The sequence below is a fragment of the Primulina eburnea genome, chromosome 12, assembly GCF_022965805.1.
Source record: "Primulina eburnea isolate SZY01 chromosome 12, ASM2296580v1, whole genome shotgun sequence".
Taxonomy (NCBI): domain Eukaryota; kingdom Viridiplantae; phylum Streptophyta; class Magnoliopsida; order Lamiales; family Gesneriaceae; genus Primulina; species Primulina eburnea.
In genome coordinates, this window is record NC_133112.1 from 1,868,575 (window position 1) to 1,891,810 (window position 23,236).

A 23,236-nucleotide genomic window follows, 5' to 3' on the forward strand; every position below is an offset into this window, starting at 1 on the left:
TCCGGCTCCGCTAATGCACTTATAAATAAAAAGTTTGTGGGTAGCATCCATTTGTTAAAGTGGACAGAGTCTCGGATTGTTCATGTGGTGGTGGCTCTAACTTGCTTCCTCCTACTTTATTTACAACTGTTTCTTCTCCTTCTTCTTCTTTTTCTTTTTTTTTTCTTTTTACCGTGGTTTAATTTGTGCTGTAAACTGTAATTTGTGATCCCCTTCTTCTTTTTTTTTGTTTAAATATAATTGGGGTTGCAAGCTTACAAATGCTATATATATATATATATATATATATATATATATATATATATATATATATATATTAAGCTGGTCTGAATCATGAGGTTGTATTATCCCCTGTTTTATGTAATATAAAATTCAAAATAATATATTTGTGATGCACTGAAAATTATATTTGGATTAAAGAAACTAAGTTGAAATGATAACACATGAGATGAGAAAACGGAAACTAAGTTTTCTGATTTGAGAATTTAATCATAACTTATCTTTGAAATCAGCGACTGAATCACAATATCTACGTTATATATACAATATTATATATATAAACAACGTTCAGATGAGGCATGCTATGGTGAAAGTGGCGCCTTGTCTAAGTCCACGTTGAGGTTTAATAGGTCGAATGTCTGCACCATTAATTAAATAAGATCGTCTGCTTAACTGAGATGACACACAATATGATGATATCCACCCAATGCGAATGAAAGCCAAGCTTCAGCATTCTCTCCTTCAGGAAAACCCCACTTATCTTGTCATAGGCTTTACTTGTGTCAATGAGATCGGGGAGGATTACTTTAAGCCTATTAGCGAGGACTATGGCAATTATTTTTATACAGGGGCCGAAGCTCCTTCATCGACGATGAAGTTTCACATTTCGGAATTAGACAAATCACGGCGTCATTTAGATTTGCTGGGAATTCCTTGCATCTGATCCAATGAAAACAAGCTTAAAAATATTCGTACCTATATGGGACCATGCTTTTTGAGGCAAAAACAACATCATTTAAACATACGCCTCTCTTCATCCTCAAATAATTGCTGAAAATAATTATGAACAACATTGTGTAAAACATCTTGGTTGTCGCGCCGTACTCCATTATCCCCTTAATTTACGAACTATCTTCGCCTTTTTCTATTTGAAGCTACTGCATGAAAATACTTCGTGTTAGAGTCACTTTCACACTCGACCAATATATTTTTGCTCTTTGTTTCCAGTAACATTCCTCAGCTTGTAACAAATCCCCTGGCTGATCCATTTTTCTTTTATAAATTCAGCATCAAGATGAGATGACCTTCTCTCTCTTTCTTTAATTGATCGATTTTGTGCTTGAAAGTTAAAAAATGCCAAATACTACTATTCACACGTTGCATAATTAAGTATACTAATACAACGATGTCATGTTTACTGAAGTACACGATCTTTGTATAATAAAACCAGAACATATTTCACAGTACCAAATAATTTTCTAAAAAGAAAAAAGATTGCAACTATTGAAAATGATAGAAAATTAAAATATCAGCTTATCTAATTCGTCAGTTAACACTACCATATCCTACCACCACGTTGAATCAGTGCTAAATGCCTTGGAAGTGACTACAAAACTCCTCCGGCAACAGCTAGAAATGACTGATATCTATTTACATTGTTGCAAACTCAATAGGGAACCGTAAACGGCAATGCATATACATCAAATTCAGGTAAGAGCTGTGCACGGGGTTGCAATAAAGATGAGCTGCTAGAGCAGAACACACTATCATTTTCAATTTTTCGTCTTCTCTCGGATGGTAGGCCGTGAACCTTGCTAGAGAAGAGCCAATCTAGATCCTCTGGACTAGAAGGTGCATCCTGTAGCGATGGTGGAACCCAATTCTCAATTGGATTTTTGTACTGCATTGTTTTTGAGCTTTTCTTGGAAACCTCAATAGCATCAAGGACAGACGGGGTTCCTGTTTTGGCTGGAGCAGGAGGTTCAGACTTTCCAGAGGTTGAAATAATCTGCTTCTTATCGGTTCTATTGAAGTCACCTAGAACAAAGTCGCTAGTTTTCTCAGTTGGGGCACAAAAGTTTTGTTGCCGATTTCTCAGAGGTGGAATGTCAGTTCTTCCAGATGTGGAGCAAAGCTGCTGTTCATTTATGGAAATATCAGACAAGTTCTTTTTTCTTGACGACAGCTGTATCCTGATAATAGTCCCTGTTTCACATCCATAAAATAAAGTATAAGTGTGTTACCCACAAAAATTATCACTTGATAAGGACATGAGAAATTCTGCACGGTAGGAGAAAAGTTACCAAGACCCCGTATGACATTCACGGGTGAGGAATGCCTCTTCATAGCACTGCTATTTTCTGTGCTTTCAAAAGATGTGCTGGGTAAGTGCAAACAAATAGGCAGATCATGCTCCTCCGTTAGATCACTTCTTTCTAGCTGCTCACTATTTTCCCAGATATTTTTGCCAATCGGCTCATTAGGGAGGCCGACCTTGTTTGAATTCAGATCATGCTTCCCATTTCTCTCTTTCCTTCTCCGTTCCTTCTCCTCCCTTCCCTCTTTTCTCTTCCTTCTCTTCTTTGAATTCGGATCAGTCTTTTCATATGTGAGTTTCCCTATCTCACTCTTCTCATCTTTCCTCTCCTTCCGTTCATCTTTCTTCACCCTTCTCTCCTCCTGTTTATTTCGTGCCTTTGTTTTCTCCAGTTCCTTTCGGAGCTTTGGAGCACCAAAAGTAACAGTTTTAGAATTTGACGCCAATTGGGCATGTAATGAACTTAGACTGCAGCTTGATGATCATTCCCAACAGTAACCATTACATAATTAAGAGTATCATGACATCATCTTAGCAACATGGCTAATAGATTTACAAGTCAGGTGTTCCAGACCAGAGAAGTTATCAATGCAATATCACAACTATTCTAGCGAACTAAATAATCATTGCCTTTTAGCAATGAGTGAGAATGTAAAGGTAATTGGAAATTTTCAATTTTTAGCAAAATTAATAAGACATGGTTTAGAAGAAAACATCAACTTGAGACACTTACATATAGGTTCTTTAAAAAAATTTACAGACTCAGTGACTCTTTCGAACAGGACCACAAAATTAAACGAGGTTATGTGAACATGCTGGCTGATAATTGTCAAAACAATACGTCAAACTTCACAGGAAACTCAAAAAATCAGTTCTTCAAAAGAAATTTACAGACTTATAGCTGACCATTTTGAAGTGACTGCAAAATTAAATGAGGCTTCATGAACATGCAGAGAATTGTCTCATAAAAATAATCAAAGTTTACACGAGTAAAATAAAACAAGCCTTATTGAGCTAAAAAAAATTTTGAAGCAGAGGCTTTTCAAATGACACCAAGAAGACTCAAGCCTCATTCCATAACCTTATTACTCGTATTTTTAAGTTTGACAACCAACATAAAACACTGCAAAGTAACAACAGAACCAATAGACTGTTCATTCAAGGTTGTTCTCACATGTACAGAGTACTGAAATTGAACATGCACTCGTAAAACAACTGTGTTCATCCAAAAGCTCAAGAAACTGGTAAACTTTCTGTTAACATACAGTAACAACGAGTTTGTCAAATCAAACTACTCCAAGTTCACTTTTTGGACCGAAATTGTTATCCCCATATCGACAAGGACTCCAAGAATCTTGATTAGAAATAGATTTTATCATTGATTATAATAACCATTGAATCCCGATTAGAAATAGAATTATAATTGGTTTTAATAACCAATTCTTGATCAGAAAAACAAAAAATATTTATTTTTGGACTAATTTCTGGAAAAAAAAAGGTCACAATCAGGTCTGCTGTCATAAGAATTTGGAAAATAATTTTAACACAGAAAAAAACACGACATCAAAACCACGATTCCAGATTCTCTGTATTAGCATCTTTACCCCATACATAAAGAACTGCCCCAAACCCCGAAAAATTAAATCGACGAAGAGTCATGCCCATGTGTACACATCAATCAGGGTTTTCGGTCCAACCAACCTTAATCGATTCGATCAAAGCCTCTTTGCTGGCTCTGCTCGGTGTATACCCAGGAGGTGGGTACGGGAAGCACCGAGACATACCTTCAAGACCGAATCGAAGACTTCACGATGAAACAATAGGAAACTAATTATCGGCCACGAAAAAGTATCGGTCCCGCAGATTAACGAAAAATCTCAGGATTATTTGCGTAAATTGAATGTAAAATTCACGGATCTCGAAGAACCCTAGGGTTACAAAGCCGCATATGCTAGAAAACCAAACGAACGAAGAAAACCTAACAATCTGACAATACATACCCCGGGGAGCTGAGAGGGGGTATATATAGGCGTGGAGTCTAGGGGTTGGACGCGATCTTGTGTTATGACAACTTTACCCTTAATTTAATATTTAATTTTCGACGCGTCTCCTTCGGGTCACACACGATTGAGAGAGACCTTATTCGGTCCCGACTTCTTGGGTTTGGGTTTGAAATAATCCATAAGCCCAACAACGCTATTAATTTTGTTTCCTTTTTGGATTTCAAAAATCAATCACACAATATAAATTCGAATCTTATCATATTATTTTCAATTATTTACTCCAACGTAATTATTTCATTTTATTAAATTTGTTTCCAGTTTTGGTTAATGTATAAATTTGAATAATTTTTAATCTCAAATATTGCATTGATTTAAATTTAATTTCAAACATAATAGTAATTTATGTAATTTGTGGAGCTATGTCTTCTAATCATAAAAAAACATTAAAAGCTTATGATATATTAGTAGGACATTACCTCAAAGTATGTCTAATAGTGAAAATTTATCAATACACGTAAAGTTTATTGATTTTCTATGGATCTCACATATATTATTAAATATTCATCTTAGATACATCATTGGGGTAGTATCACTGTCTTAAAAGTAACTTGAAATTTCCCATTAAATGATTATTGATTTCTCATATAAGTTGGCAAAGACAATTCAGTTCTATTTTAAAATTAAGAAAATATGCAAATATCTACACTAATTAATACACACCTGCAAGGCCCGAGATCGAAGAGGGCGGGGGATGATCGTCGGTGCCATGAGGTTGCACGGACAATGAGCGGCTCCTGACAGGCTTCCAGGCGAATGGAATATGAATAAACCGATATTGCACCAGAATAAGAGAAATTTCAAAACTGTTCAGGTATGAGACTGTGCAGTTGAAGAGGGCATAAAAGATTTGATATGTACTACTCATATCAAGAAGGTATGTTTTTTTGAAAGCTTACCACGTAAGAACTCCAAAGTTAAGTGTGCTTGACTTGGGACAATTCTGATATGGGCGACCCCCTGAGAAATTTTCTAGAGTGCGTGTGAATGAGGACATAAACACGCTGTAAAGACTCGTCTTGGTATAATGGAGGCAGTCGTGAAATCTGGGACGTTACAACACGTTGCCGGACCGGATTAAACCAATTTCGAATATGTAGTGATGAAATTGAACAAGTCACGTATGATACAAAGTCGGATCCGTTTTGATAATATCCCTACAAGCCCTTGACTTACGGATTCTTTTTCATTAATTCCATGCAATAGTCAAACTAATTTCTTGGAAAAAACTTGGGATGCAAATAGTCTATAAGGTTATCTCGTGTCTTGATTTTGTTCGCAAGTATTATTTCAGAGTCTATCACTTCTTTCACAAAATGAAGTTTAATGTCATTTGTTTTGACCATTAATGATATACTTGATGCTTCGGAAGGTGTACTTCACCTTGGTTCTCGCAGTATACCACGAGTGATTATCTTGAAATCTTACATACTCTGTTTCAAAATGTTGTGCTGAAATCTTCTTCATCAAGTCTTTCTACTGGTATCATACTCAGATGCATATCTGGAACACACCTAACGTTTTTCATGATTAGTGTAGAGCCATCCACGACAGTTAAGCCCACAACTCCTTTTCTCACAAATCTAGATAAATCGTTATTCCACATCCTGACCACACTAAAGTCCCCTTGTGTGTAGGATGTAAAGCATTCTCTTCGAGATGTGATGTGAACTTTCGTTCCACCATCGATCACCCAACTAGTTAGTCGAGTTGCCAAATTTACAGATTCCCACTCTAGCTCATGAACAACACTGATTTAGTCAATGATGTTTGTTTGCTCATAGTTGGATTTATGTATTTTTTTGGTTGCCGACAATATTTTTTAAATGTTCATTTTATCACCAGCGATAACACTTTATGTTGGCCTATCTCTCCGAGGACTTGCTTCTTCTTAGCTTCTGATTATGTTTTTCTTTATCTTGTTTTTTCCCTTTTGACTCAGCAACCAAAACATCTGACTGTGAGGTAGAAGTTCATTGAGATCTCCACATTCTCTTTTCATTCAAGATGCCACTCTTGGTTAAATCCATACTCACGACTCCTCTCGGAACTGTGTTAATGAGTGATACATTCAGAGTCTCCCAAGACTCTGGTAATGAAGCTAGCACAATCAGAGCTATCACATCGTTATCAATTTTTATGCTCATACTTGATAAATGCTCCACGAATTCTTGAATCTCGTTCATATAATATGCTACCAGAATTCTTTCTTTGTATCAAACCTGGACAAACGTGCTAAAATAGAACATTTTTCGTTGCCACTTTTGGAGGCATAGTGTCTCCAAATTCGTCCAAAGCATACGAGCATGGGTTTCGTTACATATGTTATTATACACATTGTCATCGGCAGTTTTTGTATGTACCCACAGACTTGTTCGTGGACAATGTTTCATTCAGCATCTGATTTAGACTCTATGAACACCGATAGATGCATCTTGGTGATGAATAGAAAATCCATCTTCTTACTTTTCCAAAGTTGATAATTAGAGCCATTAAGGCTAAACATCTTGATTGTTCGTACCTCCATATTTTGTGACTGCTACCTACAAATTAATCGTTAAATACTGAATACAAAAGAACCACTTCTTAATACTATCTAAAAAGTATTTTCTGATGTGTAAGTTCAGACTAGGCTGCAACCACAGAACATACGATGACTTTCTATAGTATTTGATAACCTTGCTTAGATACCAATTGTTGAGATATTAGAGAAACAAACAAGGTAACATCGTAGTGGAACATCACAAGTAATATTAACAATGGAATAAGATGAATACCAATATTTATAATGCTAGCTTCACAACAAAATTGAGTTATGTTCATTCTAAATATCTCAGAAGACCATTTTTTTATTAATAACAAAGAAAAAAAGAGAATTGAGAATATAAATTATTTCATTCTGAACACTCTGATTTTAACACTTATTTTCTCGATAATAATCATATTCCTTAAGAACTCTCACACTAAATCCTCTATTTCACTTTTACACTTGTGATTGTAGATGATATGATTTTGTATTTTGATGTAATTTTGAAATGAAAAATGAACGAGTATTTATATGTGAAGTGTAAGGAAGAAAATAAAAAATAAAACATCACTGCTTTCGTAATCAAACGAATCATTTTTTACTAGCTCAAACCATGTGTTAATTATTTGTCAAAGTGTGTTGTTGAATTCCATAATGATAGCTTGAATATTAGCAAGTTTGCCTTGTTCTGTTAATTAGTATGGTTATTAGTTAATGATAGTTAGCATGGTAAATGATAGTTAGCTAAAGGTAGTTAGTGGGTTACAGCTGTCAATTGAGAGTTGGACTTTTATTCTTGTATAAGTACTCTGTGAACTCTGATATACAAACTATGCATATTACGAGATATAATATCTCTGCAATTTCTTGAAGCTTCCATCAATGGCTTCCACATGAGTATCTTTTATGCGCAATTTAACATGGTATCAGAGCGTTTCTTCCGCATATAGCTGCATACAGATTCTCGTGTTTTATGGCGAATCACACTACTACTATTGGATTCAGCGATCCTCTGTATCTGCATCCATCGGATTCTCCAGGTGTTCCTCTTGTTCAGGATCCACTTGTTGGCTCAGAAAATTACAATGTTTGGAGTCGAGCGATGCTAATTTCTCTGCAGGCGAAGAACAAATTAGGCTTCATCAATGGATCATGTTCTCGTCCAGCAGCTGCGCACCAAAATCTTCATCAGTGGGAGCGCTGTAATGCCATTGTTCTTTCATGGATTATGAACTCAGTATCCAAGGAAATTTTCAGTGGAATCATATATTGCACTGAAGCATCCAAAGTTTGGGCGGATCTGAAAGAAAGATTTGATAAGATTTGTGGATCTCGGATTTTCTCGATCCATCGAGATATTGCTCATCTCACTCAAGGTTCTTCTTCAATCTCTGTATATTTCTCTAATCTCAAACGTCTATGGGATGAGTTCAACTCGTTGGTGACACTTCCATCTTGCGAGTGTGCAAGTGCTAAGGCTTATGTCGAACACGAACAGCAACAACGACTTCTACAATTTCTTATGGGATTGAATGATAGTTATGGGCACATTAGGAGTCAAGTTCTTATGATGATCCATTACCTTCGGTCAATCAAGCATACTCGATTATCAGTCATGAGGAATCCACTCGACATGTATTGTCTTCGCAGCCGATTGTTGAGATTCCTACAGCTGCTTTCTATTCCTCATCTACAAAAAGGAATGATCCAGTAAGATGTGAAAATTGCAACATTCCAGGTCACACCAAGGAGAATTGTTTTCGGTTAGTTGGATATCCTCCGGGACACAAATTACACAAAAGATTTCCTCAAGGGAAAGGATTAAAGCATAATCACCAACATTCCAAAATTGCTGCTCAATCTTCTGTTGAAAATGCAGTTCCACAGACTCATTCACATGAAGAAACACAAGTGTCTAATGTTCTGCCTCGACAGTTTACTGATGCTCAATATCAGCAAATATTGCAGCTCTTGGATCAAAATGCAATGCCAACACATGAGGTTACAGCAAACCTTGCAGGTAAACTTACTAGCTTGATGACTATTAGTGATGCTAATGCATGGATTTTAGACAGTGGAGCGAATGCCCATATTACAGGTTCTTCGAACGGCATAAAAGGGTCGCAACCATGTGCATCCACTGCTGGATCTGTGAGGCTGCCAAATGGTAACACAACTCCAATTTTTTCAAGTGGTTCTGTACAAATCTCTCCTTCTTGTACCTTAGACCGTGTGTTGCATGTGCCTGAGTTCAACTTCAATCTTTTATCCATTTCTCAATTCACTAAAGATCATCAATGTTCTATCTGTTTCTATCCTCACTTTTGTCTATTCCAGGACCTTTTGACTGGGAGGATCATGGGGATTGGTAGGCAAAACCATGGTCTATATTACCTACATCAGTTATCTTCTGCCGTGGTTTCCTCTTCATCTACCAAAGCTAAGCACAAACCAAACTCTACACCAGTTGTTTCTTCATTGAATACTTGTAATTTTTCTCAGTGTAAAGACATTGGTATTGATATATGGCATAAAAGACTTGGTCACATGTCAGTGTCTCGCTTACAATTCTTACCATTTGTTAAACAAAAATCTCTCACACATCACTGTGCAGTATGTCCTCTTTCCAAGCAAACAAGGAATATATTTCCCACAACTGAGAGGTCCTCATCTCCTCATGCTTTCCATATTTTACACATTGACATATGGGTCCCTACCGAACACCAACCCACAACGGTTTCAAGTATTTTCTTACTGTGGTTGATGATTTCTCAAGATGTACTTGGGTTTTCCTTATGCATTTCAAATCAGACACTTTGCAAATACTTAAACAATTCTTTGCATTCATTTTGAACCATTTCACTGTGTCAGTTAAAACCATTCGCACAGACAATGGCTGTGAGTTCTTTGGCACAGAATGCAAAGAATATTTCTCCTCCATGGGCATAATTCATCAAAGTTCATGCCCATACAGCCCACAACAAAATGGTTTAGTCGAGCGTAAGCACAGGCACATACTTAATGTTGCTCGAGCCATAAAATTTCAGGCTTCTATTCCTGATCCATATTGGGGTGAATGTGTTCTTCATGCAGCTTATTTAATCAATCGAACACCAACTCCTTTGCTTTCTAACAAAACCCCATTTGAATCCTTATACAACAAAACACCTACATACTCACATTTGAAAGTATTTGGTTGTTTATGTTATGCCTCTAATCTCAAACCTAGTCACAAGTTTGAGGTTCGAGCCAAGCCATATGTGTTTTTGGGATATCCCGTCAATCAAAAAGGTTTTAAGCTTCTTGACTTATCATCTCAAGAATTCATTGTTTCTCGGGATGTTGTCTTTCATGAAGACATCTTTCCATTTGCCTCACACAAACCTGATTGTGTTCCTTTTCCCTTTCCCTCAACGGCTGTGCTAGATGATTTTCCTGCCATCAACATTTCTAGCCCCTCTATTCCACAAGTTTCTGCTTCAACACCTCAACCCACAAATGAAATGCTCCCAACTTCTTCTAGAACCACGCGACCTTCCAGATCATATCGCCCTCCTAATTGGACAAAAGATTATGTGTGCTCAAATATTTGCTCTACTCCATACAGCCTTCATGCTTATCTTTCCTATAACAATCTCTCACCCTCACACCATGCCTTTTTGGCTTCTATCTCCCACACAACTGAACCCAAGAGTTACCTTGAGGCAGCTTCTGATCCTCATTGGCGTGCAGCAATGGAAGCAGAAATTTCTGCCCTCGAAGCCAACCAAACTTGGGCTATTGTTCCTCTGCCCCCAGGAAAGAAGACCATAGGCTGCAAATGGGTCTACAAAATCAAACACAAGGCAGATGGCAGCATTGACAGGTTCAAGGCCCGTCTTGTCGCCAAAGGTTATACCCAACAATATGGTGTTGACTACCTTGATACATTCTCACCGGTTGCAAAAATAGTTACGGTTCGGTGTGCCCTCGCTGTGGCTGCAGCCAAGAATTGGTCTCTACATCAAATGGACGTAACCAACGCCTTTCTTCAAGGAGATTTACATGAGGAAATCTACATGTCCATTCCTCAAGGGTTTGACAAGCAACTGCCAAATCATGCTTGTAAACTTCTCAAATCTTTATATGGCTTGAAGCAAGCATCCCGCCAATGGAACTTTAAATTTTGTCAAGTTATGCAACTTGCTGGATTTTCGCAGTCCCTTCATGACCACTCACTGTTTTACAAGCGAGAAGGAAAATCTATCACTTTGCTCCTCCTTTATGTAGATGATATAGTCATCACTGGGAATGATTCTCTTGCCATCATAACCTTAAAAGAGTATTTACATGCTCATCTTGCCATCAAAGATCTTGGCCCTCTGAAATATTTTCTGGGGATTGAGGTTGCTAGATCAAAGACTGGTATATGTTTAAATCAACGTAAATACACGCTGGAATTACTCACCGATGCAGGCATGATTGGTTGCAAACCATTTGATACTCCAATGGAACAACACTTGAAGCTTACTACACTTGAATATGATCAGCTTGCCAAGACTACTGATTCTGATCCTTTGTTGCTTGATCCCTCATCATACCAACGTTTAGTTGGGCGCTTGATTTATCTCACAATTACTCGTCCAGACATATGCTTTTCTGTTCAACATCTCAGTCAATTTATGCAATCCCCAAAGCAATCACATATGAATGCAGCTCTTCGAGTTCTTGGATATCTTAAAGGGTCTCCAGGTTTGGGCATATTCCTGTCTGCCAATAGTAATCTGCAACTCTCTGCTTATTGTGACTCCGATTGGGGATCTTGCCCTATGAGTCGACGATCATTGACTGGTTATGTTATTCAACTTGGTCCCTCGGTAGTTTCTTGGAAAACAAAGAAGCAGAACACAGTCTCTCGCTCTTCGGCAGAGGCTGAATACCGTTCCATGGCCACAACAGCTTGTGAGATAACTTGGCTTCGAAATCTTTTAACAGACATGGGTTTGGTTATACAGCAACCTACTCCTCTCTTTTGTGACAACCAGGCTGCCATCCACATTGCAGCAAACCCGTTATATCATGAGCGCACGAAACACATTGAAATTGACTGCCACTTTGTGCGTGAAAAGGTTCGCTCCAACATAATTTCCACCTCTCATATCCACACTCGCCATCAACCAGCTGATCTCTTCACCAAGGCTTTGAGTTCCAATCAGCATCATTACCTGTTGTCCAAGCTTGACATGCTAAACCTCCTGCAAGCTTGAAGGGGATGTGTTAATTAGTATGGTTATTAGTTAATGATAGTTAGCATGGTAAATGATAGTTAGCTAAAGGTAGTTAGTGGGTTACAGCTGTCAATTGAGAGTTGGACTTTTATTCTTGTATAAGTACTCTGTGAACTCTGATATACAAACTATGCATATTACGAGATATAATATCTCTGCAATTTCTTGAAGCTTCCATCAATGGCTTCCACATGAGTATCTTTTATGCGCAATTTAACATGTTCTACCTTAAATGAACATTCATAATGTTCTAGGATTTCCCAAGATATGAGGTTCCTCTTTAATTCAGGTACATACTTGACATCGTGTAGATTTATCTCTTGTTGATTTTGTAGTCTCAATTTTATTGAGCCAACATCCTGATTTTTGTGAACCTTAAACTTTCCTAGAGTTAAGTTTTTCGTAACTTATACTCATTTGCGAGTCCAGCAACCACCTTCTAACGGTTGGTGAGCAGATATATGATCTGGTGTGGGTAATCCAGTACACTCAATTACAGAGCCTTGCACCTTTGTTTCAATATGGGTAGTGTACATGCTATTTCAATATGGGTAATCCAGTACACTCAATTCTAACGGTTGGTGAGCAGATATTTGATCATGCTGGTGTTTTATAATTTCAGTGACACTTTGTTTCAATATGGGTAGTGTACATGCTATTTGATATAATATGTCATGAACTAATGGTATTGGATTCAAACGAATCACATTGAAATGGTTCCAGATCATTTTGAAGCAACCCAATCCGATTCACTATTGGTATTGAACTCGATTCAAGTCGGAACCAATTACATTTGTTATAGATCCAATGTGAATAAACCGAACTAAATTCAGGTCGGTTTCAGATTAATTCAATCTGTTAATCATGTCGACCAATGAACACATTCCTCTCAAATGCAAAATATTAGAATCCCCACTTCAAACACCATTATATAAAGCTGAAAATTATTTTTTGTGAATATCTATTTCCAATAACTAATTAAAACTAGGATGCAATACTGTCAATGTTATATCCTTTGTCCTACATCTTAAAAATCAAAGAGTTAAATGACTGTATAATGTGCTTACAATGGACTTCTGTAGTAACTTGGGTTAATCATTTTCGTAAAGCAAGGACAAATACGAAGTAGTTGCTATAAGGGCCCATTTTGCAGTCACGCAGGCTCAGGCTCAGGCCCAGGCTCGGGACTTGATAGAATGTATCAGAGCCGGTTACCAGGAAGAAACACCGGAAAATAAGTACTATGCGGCGCAAAGTGCTACGAGCATGAGAGTCAGCTCTTGAACTTGCGGGACAAAGTGCTACATGACGGTAGCCACTTCTTGAACCTGTAGGAGCCACTTCTAGATTCTCGGCGTTGATGAATCGAGGGATCGGGACGCGACGAGGACTTCACGTTCTGAAGTAGGGGTGATTGTGATATTCCTTATCCCACATCTTAAAAATTAAAGATTAACTTGAGTTAATCATTTTCGTAAAGCAAATACGAATACAAATTAGTTGTTATAGGGGATCACTGTACAGTTAAACAGGTGCGGATCCGGACTCGAGACATGACAGTCAACTCAAGACTACGAGTCTACAACTCTTAAGAGAAAAAAAATCGTAAGCTTGATATAACTCTATTTCTTTCCCAACCTTTTGCAATCAGTTCTACACATGCACCAAAATTAATGAATTGTATATAATCAGTATTATAATTTTAGGGAAAAAAAGAAAGAAATAATAGAATATAATAAAAAAGCAAATTGCCCATCAATGGCTAACCAACCCCAGAGCCAGTACAGTAACTGCGGAGTGAATGGCGAATAGTGAACAGTGCTGTCACAAAATCTGCATGTGTACGTCTCCCTTTTCTTTTAATTTTGTTAAGGGGGCACCTAATCTTTATCTGATTTTGTACATTTCCACGTTCCCCCTCTTTTCTGCCATCTCCACCGTGTATTAAATAAAGAAAACGATTTTAATATCAAGTTTGTTTCTACAAATATTTTGAAAATTGGTTCTTTTAAGATAAAAACAAAAGTTTTGAACTGACTTGTTGTTTAGTCGTCATCATCATTTATAAAGAAATAGAGAGTCCAGTAAAGTTTCATTTCTGCCAGTATATTTATTTCTCCATTTAATGGTCGATCACTAATTACATCATAGTAATTTAATCCCCCTTGGATATTAAAACTTGTCACATTTATGGAAACCTCTATATAAAGACAGATCCTTACCCAAGAAAGATTCCTTTCATGCTACTCCCTCTCACAAAAACCACTTCCTAAAGCAAGAAATCAGCCAAAATTTATGCCCATTTCTAATAAATATGGTTTTAAAGAGAAAGTATATGTCATGCGTCTCTTCTGATGTAACAAGAAAAGATCAATTTTCTAGCTTTTAACCTACTCCATCTTGTTTCCATGTTGCAGTACCAACTTTAGCACTTCTATCCACAAAAGGAGCTTGTCTTTTCAAAAGGGCAGCTCCTGTTTTGCCTCTTTCTTGATTCTATTGAGCTTTTGCTGGGGGTTAAAAGGGAGGGAGCTAGAGTATTATGGCTGTTCGGGCTGATTTTTGGCCCTTGGAGAATATGGGTTATGGATCATTCGTCGGGTGCGGGTCGCAGGAATGGATTATGGGGTTTGAAGATGGGCTTTGTTTTCAAGATATACAAGGTCATGATGTGCAGAGGAGAGGAATTGTGCTTCCAGTGTTAGGTTCTTGTGATAATCAAGCTGCTGTTTCTTGCTCCGAGACTGTGTCTATGGAATTCCTGCAGTGTTTGTCCTCTGAAGCTGAGAGGCAAAACCTCGAAATGAATTGGTTTCTTCAGGTGGAGGTGCGTAAGTAAAACTATATTTCTCATTCTTCCGGGAAAAATCATTTTATCAAGAGAAATTTAGTTCTGGTTTGAAAGATTAATAGAATATTAGTTGCATGGGGTTTTCGTACAATCAGAGATGATTTTGTATATTTGTAGCAAATATACTATTTATAGACCAGTCGAGCCCATATATATATATATATATATATATATATATATATATTAATATTGTAATAGTTTAATTTATAATTTCTGTTCTATATTTTTCAGATTTTAATTTGACCCACCTCGTTATCTAAAATCTTCATCAGTTTAATCTAATCAAATTCTTGTTTTATATATACATATGATGCATGAAACAGAATCAGAACTTGAGATCACTCATGCAACAAGCCACTCGGAAACAAGCTGTTGCGCTACACAAGCACTACGAATCCAGAGTCAAGTTCATAATTCAGCAAAAAGATGAACAACTAAGCAATGCAAGAAACAAAGCGATAGAGCTCCAAGATTTCCTGCGAAGAGCAGAAGTGGAAGCCAAAACCTGGGAGACAAAGGCCACTGAAAAAGAAGCCATTGTTTCTGACCTCAACAACAAGCTGAAACAATTCAGACTGAAAGAGTATTCGCTTTGTGATTCTTCCTCAAGCAGCAGCAGCAGCACAAAGAAGATGGAAATGATAAAAGAAGAGGGTAGAAAGATTGTTTGCAAATTATGCGAAGCTCGAAGATCGTGTGTTGTGTTGTTCCCTTGCAAGCACCTGTGTTGCTGCACGGCGTGTGAGCCACTTTTGGGGCACTGTCCTGTCTGTGGAGCAGTGAAAGAGGCGAGTTTAGAGGTGTTCTTAGGTCTACAGAAGCCTGCAAAATTCTGAACCAAGAAAAAGTTGGAAAATGAAGTTGGTGGATGTGAACTGAACTGAACTGATTGGATATTTTCTTTTGTTTTTGGTAATGTGGGACTTCAATATCGCAAGATTTTTGTGGTAGTAGCATTGACCCAAATTCAATGGACATGTGATAAAATTCTGAAATATGTAGGAAAGAATCTGTCCCTATAAATCAATTAACTCAATCATTTGTAGGAGAAAGGGATAAAATCCAAGAATAAGAGAGAAAAGATATTTATCAAGATTTAATTTGTCGAAGTATTGGGATAAAATCATAAGATGTTGATTGCAATAGGATTATTAGACCAAATACATTATGAAGAAATTATATTCCATGCAAACTTTCGAAGTGCTATCAAATAGTTCAAGAACCCTTTTCGACGGACTTTGATCACTTAGGCAAGAACGTTGGCCTGTCATGAATGTGAAGATGTCTGAGGAGAAGATGCTGATATTGATAAGTATTTCTTCAAAATTAAATTACTTGTTTATCGATGTATTTGCAATCTATATTCTAACACACAATATGCGGTGATATGATTGTAGTTTAGTGGCTGATTGTTTTAGCTAACACACAATCACCCGTACCAAACATGTGATTAGGTGGGTTAAAAAAAATAAGCCCACCTAATCACCCCTACCAAACGCCCCCTTATTGTAATTTGTCTAGAGAACCTCAGTGTATTTGTATTTATGTTGTTGAGTAATATATTTTATCTACTGATAAAAAAATTAATACTGATGCGCAATAAAATCACATAAAACAAATTTCTGGTTTCTGTATTTATAATATAAAATATAAATATAAAAACATAAATTTTTTTAAAAATAAAAATAAAAAATTGGAAAGCCAACATATTTGACCCGTCATACGACCAGTCACCCCATTTGGTGGTATTGAATTAGCCATTTTATTATTATTATGCAGTAATAAAAAAATTTCTGGAGGTGGCAGTGTTGAAACGAAACGGCCAATAGTAGCTACACTGCCTCGACTGAAGCTTGGCAGAGTACTTGAATCTGGCACCTCCACTGCCTGCACTGGACTCTACCTCCACCACGGAAGATTCACTGCGGACCAAACAACTTTAATTCATTGATTAAAAGGGGAGTGCAGTAATAATAATGGGGACAAATTTGTTACTGTTTTGGTGATATCTTTTAACATTTTGGTAAAAGGGCACCAAAAGCAGAGTGCACTGTGGAATAATTTTGTACTCTTCTCAAGCAATGTGCTCTTTTTTGGGAGATTCTGTAACATGCTTTATTTGTTCATGTCTACTTCTTTCTTTACTTGGCTACTTTTGTTCATCAGTGGTATGTATAGGCATAGATAGAGACCTTTGTTGATTCTAAAATTTGTTTCAGAAAATGCAATTTTTGAATGAGAATCAAAATTTGTTGTTACACTTGTGTGAAAAGTAGAAGGTGATAATTACAGCAAAAGGTAGAAAACTTAAATATTGAGCTTTAACTCTTACATTCAAAGTGTCCTTTTCATTTTTTGGGTACTTCCATTCACCTCTACCATCAAATATTTTACTTCGATTCTTTTGCTTTTAATCACAAATTAGAAGGATGTCTTTTGAGGCTAAAATGCATCGGTTCAAATTATGAGTGGATCAAAGAATTTGAATGAGAAGCCAAAAAATAAATTTAATTTTCGACGGACAAAATTCATATTGTGTCAACAAATTTTAAAATTTTATCCACTTCACGTAATCTACTTGGCACACATGCATCATTTGGTGGAAGCATTTGATCTCGGATTAGCAACATATTTTTCATACATGCACCCGTCCATGGTTTGTTGAGAATGTGATTTAGTATATGAACCACCATAGGCATGCTGTTATCAGTTTGTCTATTCCAGTTTCGGAACCGTTCCGGATTGCGTGGATCCGGAATCGGTTCGAAACAAGTTCAAACCGGTTCGATTTCAAGCTTGAAATCTTGGAACCAATCTGAATCTTGGACGGGTCGGTAATTTTTAGACCGGTTCCGGTTCGGATAGAACCTGTTCTGACTTCTGTGTCCGTCTACTGAATTCACTGCATGTTGCAGCATTTTTTTTTTAAAAAACTTTTTATATATTTTTTAATTTATGGGTTTTTGATCCGGTTCTGGATCGGATCCGTTACGGGCAGGAACGGGGTCGAAGCCGGATCCAAAACCAGTTCAGAACATGTTGAACCGGTTCAACATATTAAAACTTGAATTATACACGGTTTTAAGTCCAATTCGCCCTTACCGGATTCGGTCTGTCGTTAAGCATGCCTAGACCACTGCATTGAGCTACAACTAAATCAATATCGGCAGCAGATACCTACCTCACTACCAATTGGGGCTCTCCCTTCCCCACCCTCATGGGGATGGTCTACAGGGTTCATAACTACTCCTCTTTACTACAGGTATCTCCAATTATAACCCCTCTAGGATGTAAAATATCTCTTCTCACCATCCTCATAGTGTATGAGACAAATGTATGCATTTCGATTAGGGTCGTATTCTATGGTTACGATTCTACCATATATGTCTTTTTAATTCCGTCGAAAATCGATTTTACGGTATAGACGCTTATGACCTCTCCCTCTATGCCTTACGGGGCACAAGACTGAATGAGAATATTTTTGCTGGCCACATCCACATAGCACTAAATAGACACACATATACATTGTATTACACTTGATCACGTCTTTTAGGACCAATATACGGTAATATCACTGTTTCTAGACTCATACACTCAAATTAAGGTTGAACACTCGGGAAAGTTTGTTTCGGGCCAACATCCAAAAGGCACTATTTTTCTCAACAGTCGCACAAAGCCATGCATCATATTTCCTTCTCCTTTCTTGCTAATGATTTCTTGAACCAGGGTATCCAGACCGATGTTTCCTTTTGATAGCGAGTGTATGCTTCCGCTCTGTGCTGTTGTTTCGCCATTCGTTGCTCCACTAGAATTGTGACATACGCGAGGCACAAGCTGTTCATCAGTGCACCAAAAAAAGTCCAACCACAACCCAAGTTCCAGGCAAAGATCACAAGTCCCCACCACCACAACTGCTCGCCAAAATAGTTCGGGTGTCGGGAGTAATACCACAAGCCTTCATCAAGAATCGGCACTAACGGCTGACCAAGTTGTTTCAACCTTTCATTTCTAGTAACGAAATTGTGAAGTTGCGTGTCTGCAAAATATGCAATAGTTACACCAGCCAAGCAAACTGATGCAGCAACGAAATCCCAGATATTCAATTGCTTGTTTTTTGAGTGAACTACATACAAAGGCAAGCAATTACCCAACAGAAAAACCTGCAGCAGCAGCAGTTGGAAATAGCACATCAATTTCCATTACGGCAAGACATGAGCAGTACATCACAGTTAAACAAATCCACCGCAAAAGAATAAAAATGGCATCAAGATTAAGAAACCGAATAATATAATCCACCTGCTGCGAAAGGTAGATAGATAATAAAGAAGCCCACCACCAGTTTTCCCCATACTGTTGCCTCATATCAGTAAATCTCCAGTCTTCTCGAACACCAAACTGCCACCTTTCTCGGCGGAAGTAGCTGTGGCTGAGCCTCGTGCACCAAACCGACGTCAGAAAGATCACCAGCCTGGACCTCCAGACGTCACTCTCAGCCAACGGGTGAGACGCAAAGTAATGTACGAGCATCACGGGTATCGCCGTCCAGTACAAGTCTATCATCTGCAACAGCCCATTTACATTAATTCATTTCACCATAAACAAATTAAACAACAAACCATGATCACTCATAATTGCATGCAAGATGAATGAACTAAAAAATCCCACCCAGTGGCTATTTTGGAGTAGTCCCCACAACCCAGAAAAGAAGGCTGATGTTGAGGAAGAAGAGAACGAACGCTAACAGGAGAGGGTGATGATAACACCAAACGTAGAGCGGAGAAAGAGTATTGGATTGACGGAGGAAGGAAAGATAGAAGAGAATCGAGGGTAGAGGAGCTGCAACCGCTATCAGAGCATTTTTCAAGTTACTACTCGCTACCGCCATGTTCGTATGTGATCGATCTCGAGGTGTTAGTCCAATATATAAGCATTTGCTTTGGACTCGACGTTTGCAAAAATGAGTCGCAAATTTAAGAATTTGAACTAAAATTCAACGTATATTATTTTTCAATCAACAAAAAATCAATACATAATTCATTTTTTTTTAAAATAATTCTAATATCGATTTAAGTCCCACATAAGGCCTAATATTTTAACGATTATGAATATTATAGTATGTCAATATTATTTTAATTCCATTTTTACTATTAATATTTTATTTTACGAAGAAAATAAGAATAATTTTATTTATTAAGTGGAATGTATATATATACTAGTAAAAAATCTACACACGTTGCATTTGTTATTATTATTTTTAATTTGATCAAATAATAATAAACAATTAACACGAAATTATTTTCAATTTAGAAGAGTGGTTCGATTTATAAGAGAAGTTGTTTTTAGAATTTTTTTCTATGTAAAATATGGAGTGACTTGAGGAGGTTTTAGTGAGGTAAGAAGGGTAATTATGAAATTAAATATTTTGATGTTCTCTAAATTAGTTACTCTAAGAGCCTTACATTTTAATAATATAGTATACATATATATATATATATATATATATATATATTTAAAAATGGAATGCGAATAACATTCCTAATTATGTATAAACTAAAAAGTATGAAACACCTTTATTCTATCGATGCAACTAATTCAAAAGAATGCAACCTAATCATGGAATTGCTAGCAAAAGTTGAAGAATCGGCGTCGAAGCATGCAAACTTTGGCGCAAAAAGTACGGGGGTGTTAAAGGCGTGGAGTAGTAAATTATATCTTTGTGTTTAGTGGCCTATAATAATTGTATTTAGTAATTATTGGAGGCATGCTTCATGTTTGCATAATGATGACTTAAAATTAATTTATAGCTGGAAAGTTCATGAAATCTCTTCACTTTCTGCGAAAGTGTAACAGGAAATGTTTGCGAAAATTTATTTTCCATAAAGGTGTTTCAAAGTGATCCTCCTGATCATATTCATCATATTTACTTTATAATTCTGAGATTTCTTTTATCGATGAAAAATATATTTAAACACACCAAGTATGTATAATGTGAGTCTGCTTGATCTTAATTAATCAAACTAGTTGTATCAGTAACATTGCCAAGCTCCAGACACCATTTCTAATAGTCTATTCGGTAAAGCCTCAACAATTATTTACACGACACATTTGGATAAAACTTCAACTTCAGGATGATGCTAAACCAAAAAGACATGGCTAGGCAACCAAAAGGAGTGAGAATGGTTAAAATCGAACGCACTCCTGAACAGATCTCTCCCACTTTCTCTTCCTATAGTCCGCCAACATCTGAGGCATGGCTTCCATTCATTCAGCTGTACGTTCTTCTTTTTCAGAAGCAGCCAATCTATCAACCTTATGTCCTTTCCTTTTGGTCTTCATCTCCTACCTCTCTGGATTGTAGGGCCAATCTGCTCCAGCCAGAAGAGCTTCTTCGCGGAGGTTAGCTCGGCGACGTGCACTGATACCGAGAGTTTTCCAAGCCTCAAGCTCCCAGTAACCCCATACGCCCTTTGAAAGCTCGTCTTTGTATTTTGCTACTTTTCTTTCCATGGATACTGGTATTCTCCCACTGCTTTTGCAACAGATTTTGTATCTTTTCCAGCCATGCTTCTCTACGTAAACGTAGGCATGCAAATAAATATAGCACATGATATATTAAAAGGTGAAAGAAAACAACAAAAAATACAAATGCTAGAAGCCGTAGGAATCATATACAAACATGATTAGTATATACACACTGCATATCTTTCCAATATCAGCGTTAGGAACCACTCACGATTTAGCCAAAATTTCCCTTACACGGAGGGTGAAGCATGACTGATAAAAACAAATCTAGATCTTGAAAACACACCAAGTGAAGGTTAATCATTAGAGTAAACGAAAATAGTAAAAATTCCACCTTTTCTCAAGGATGAAATCACCAGCGGTATAGTTCTGTCTCAATTTTGAATCAGATTTCCCGATGAAAACGCTTTACGGGGTGGCGTTTTACGTTTTTATTCCCAAGTACTGGCTACGATTATAAGATGGTTTTAAATTCCATTGCTAGGAATCGAACATGGGTCATCATGGTGTTTTGTGAGAGAAATGTATATTTATACTATATATAAAGGTTGTGATTTTGTGATAACAATTTATTTGTACAAGAATATACTATTTATGTAGATCAATAATAATTTTTTATATAATTTACTCGTAAAATCCAATCCACTTTAAAAATTAACATGTTATCTCTACAAATCACATATTTAATATAATAGCATTATCTATATCCAAATGATAACTAAAAACTATAATAAAATTTTATGAATTAACTCAATCTATTAATGATTACGATATATATGTAATAATTATTATTCCACACAAATATCGTATTTAAGTTATGGGTTATTTTTAAATCCTTAAAAATAAGTAAAGGCATCGAACTACCATGTGCTTCAAAAGGCTTCCTTTTGTATCATATATTCCCTATTCCTATTCCAAATTGGCATAACACAGATTTCCTTAATGGTGCTGCGTTTCTTGATCTCTTGGCCTAATTATATATGAATCGTCTTGCCTACAAAATCAGGCCAAACAGCACACATACCTTGATATTGTTTAGCCACAGATTCATCATGCACGGCTATGGTCACTAAAGTTCAAAAGTGAAACTTTATTACCAAACGCTGCGTACCAATTTCCACGGTGTTGGCAAATTACCCTCAAAATTTACATAAAACAAATGAAGCACATTGTGATTGACACGGTTATCATAACACATCACTAAATCGTAACCCCCGTGAGATAGGATTTGGATCTAAGGAAGAATATGGAATAATGCCTTTACATTAAGACGAGTTTAAAATACTCTATAATTATTAAAAAAAATAACCAGAGAAAATTTTAAATTCATTAAAAATGAATATGTCCAAACACGCCCATTGTTTATTATTATGAATTTAAAATTATTAGCTTCAAATCCATAAATCCAATTACAACCCTAAAGCTTCAAAAGTAAATGGTCCACCTATATAAGATACTTATAGGCTAAGAGATGCCAAAAGAAAGAAAAAATGTACGAAACAAGTATTGTTCAACCATCTCCACAACCAGTTGTTGTTATACGTCTTATTTCATCAATGGTATTGGTGGCATGGACTAATTCAAAAAACAAAAAAAAGAGGCTGCTCAGAAGTTCAGAATAATAGTTGAATAAAGAATCTTGGATGTATTTTAAAAAAATTGGTTAAACCTGGTTCAACTCTAGATCGAGTC

The 23,236-nt window shown here is 36.8% G+C and overlaps 3 protein-coding genes, 1 long non-coding RNA gene and 2 pseudogenes across 4 annotated transcripts; 3 read left to right on the forward strand and 3 right to left on the reverse strand.

Moving 5' to 3' along the window:
- Window positions 1-1,413: 1,413 nt before the first annotated feature.
- Window positions 1,414-4,321, reverse strand: LOC140806907 (uncharacterized). Its single transcript, XM_073163454.1, has 3 exons — window positions 4,019-4,321; window positions 2,304-2,721; window positions 1,414-2,205 (listed from the first exon to the last, which is right to left on the reverse strand). The coding sequence occupies exons 1-3, from the start codon at window positions 4,097-4,099 to the stop codon at window positions 1,667-1,669; spliced, it is 1,038 nt and encodes a 345-aa protein (XP_073019555.1). The 5' UTR covers window positions 4,100-4,321; the 3' UTR covers window positions 1,414-1,666.
- Window positions 2,719-3,765, forward strand: LOC140806908 (uncharacterized). Its single transcript, XR_012112600.1, has 2 exons — window positions 2,719-3,123; window positions 3,190-3,765. It is a non-coding gene; the product is annotated as an uncharacterized lncRNA (long non-coding RNA).
- A 3,556-nt stretch (window positions 4,322-7,877) lies between the features above and the next one.
- LOC140807847 (uncharacterized) lies at window positions 7,878-8,618 on the forward strand. Its single transcript, XM_073164807.1, has one exon. The coding sequence runs from the start codon at window positions 7,878-7,880 to the stop codon at window positions 8,616-8,618; it is 741 nt and encodes a 246-aa protein (XP_073020908.1).
- A 5,815-nt stretch (window positions 8,619-14,433) lies between these two features.
- LOC140807771 (E3 ubiquitin-protein ligase BOI-like) lies at window positions 14,434-16,174 on the forward strand. The gene is made up of 2 exons (XM_073164737.1): window positions 14,434-14,998; window positions 15,346-16,174. Exons 1-2 carry the CDS (start codon window positions 14,714-14,716, stop codon window positions 15,856-15,858), a joined length of 798 nt encoding a protein of 265 aa, XP_073020838.1. The 5' UTR covers window positions 14,434-14,713; the 3' UTR covers window positions 15,859-16,174.
- A 2,314-nt stretch (window positions 16,175-18,488) lies between these two features.
- Window positions 18,489-19,961, reverse strand: LOC140808319 (uncharacterized protein C594.04c-like; annotated as a pseudogene).
- Window positions 19,962-21,077: 1,116 nt separating this feature from the next.
- Window positions 21,078-21,999, reverse strand: LOC140808001 (uncharacterized; annotated as a pseudogene).
- Window positions 22,000-23,236: the final 1,237 nt, after the last annotated feature.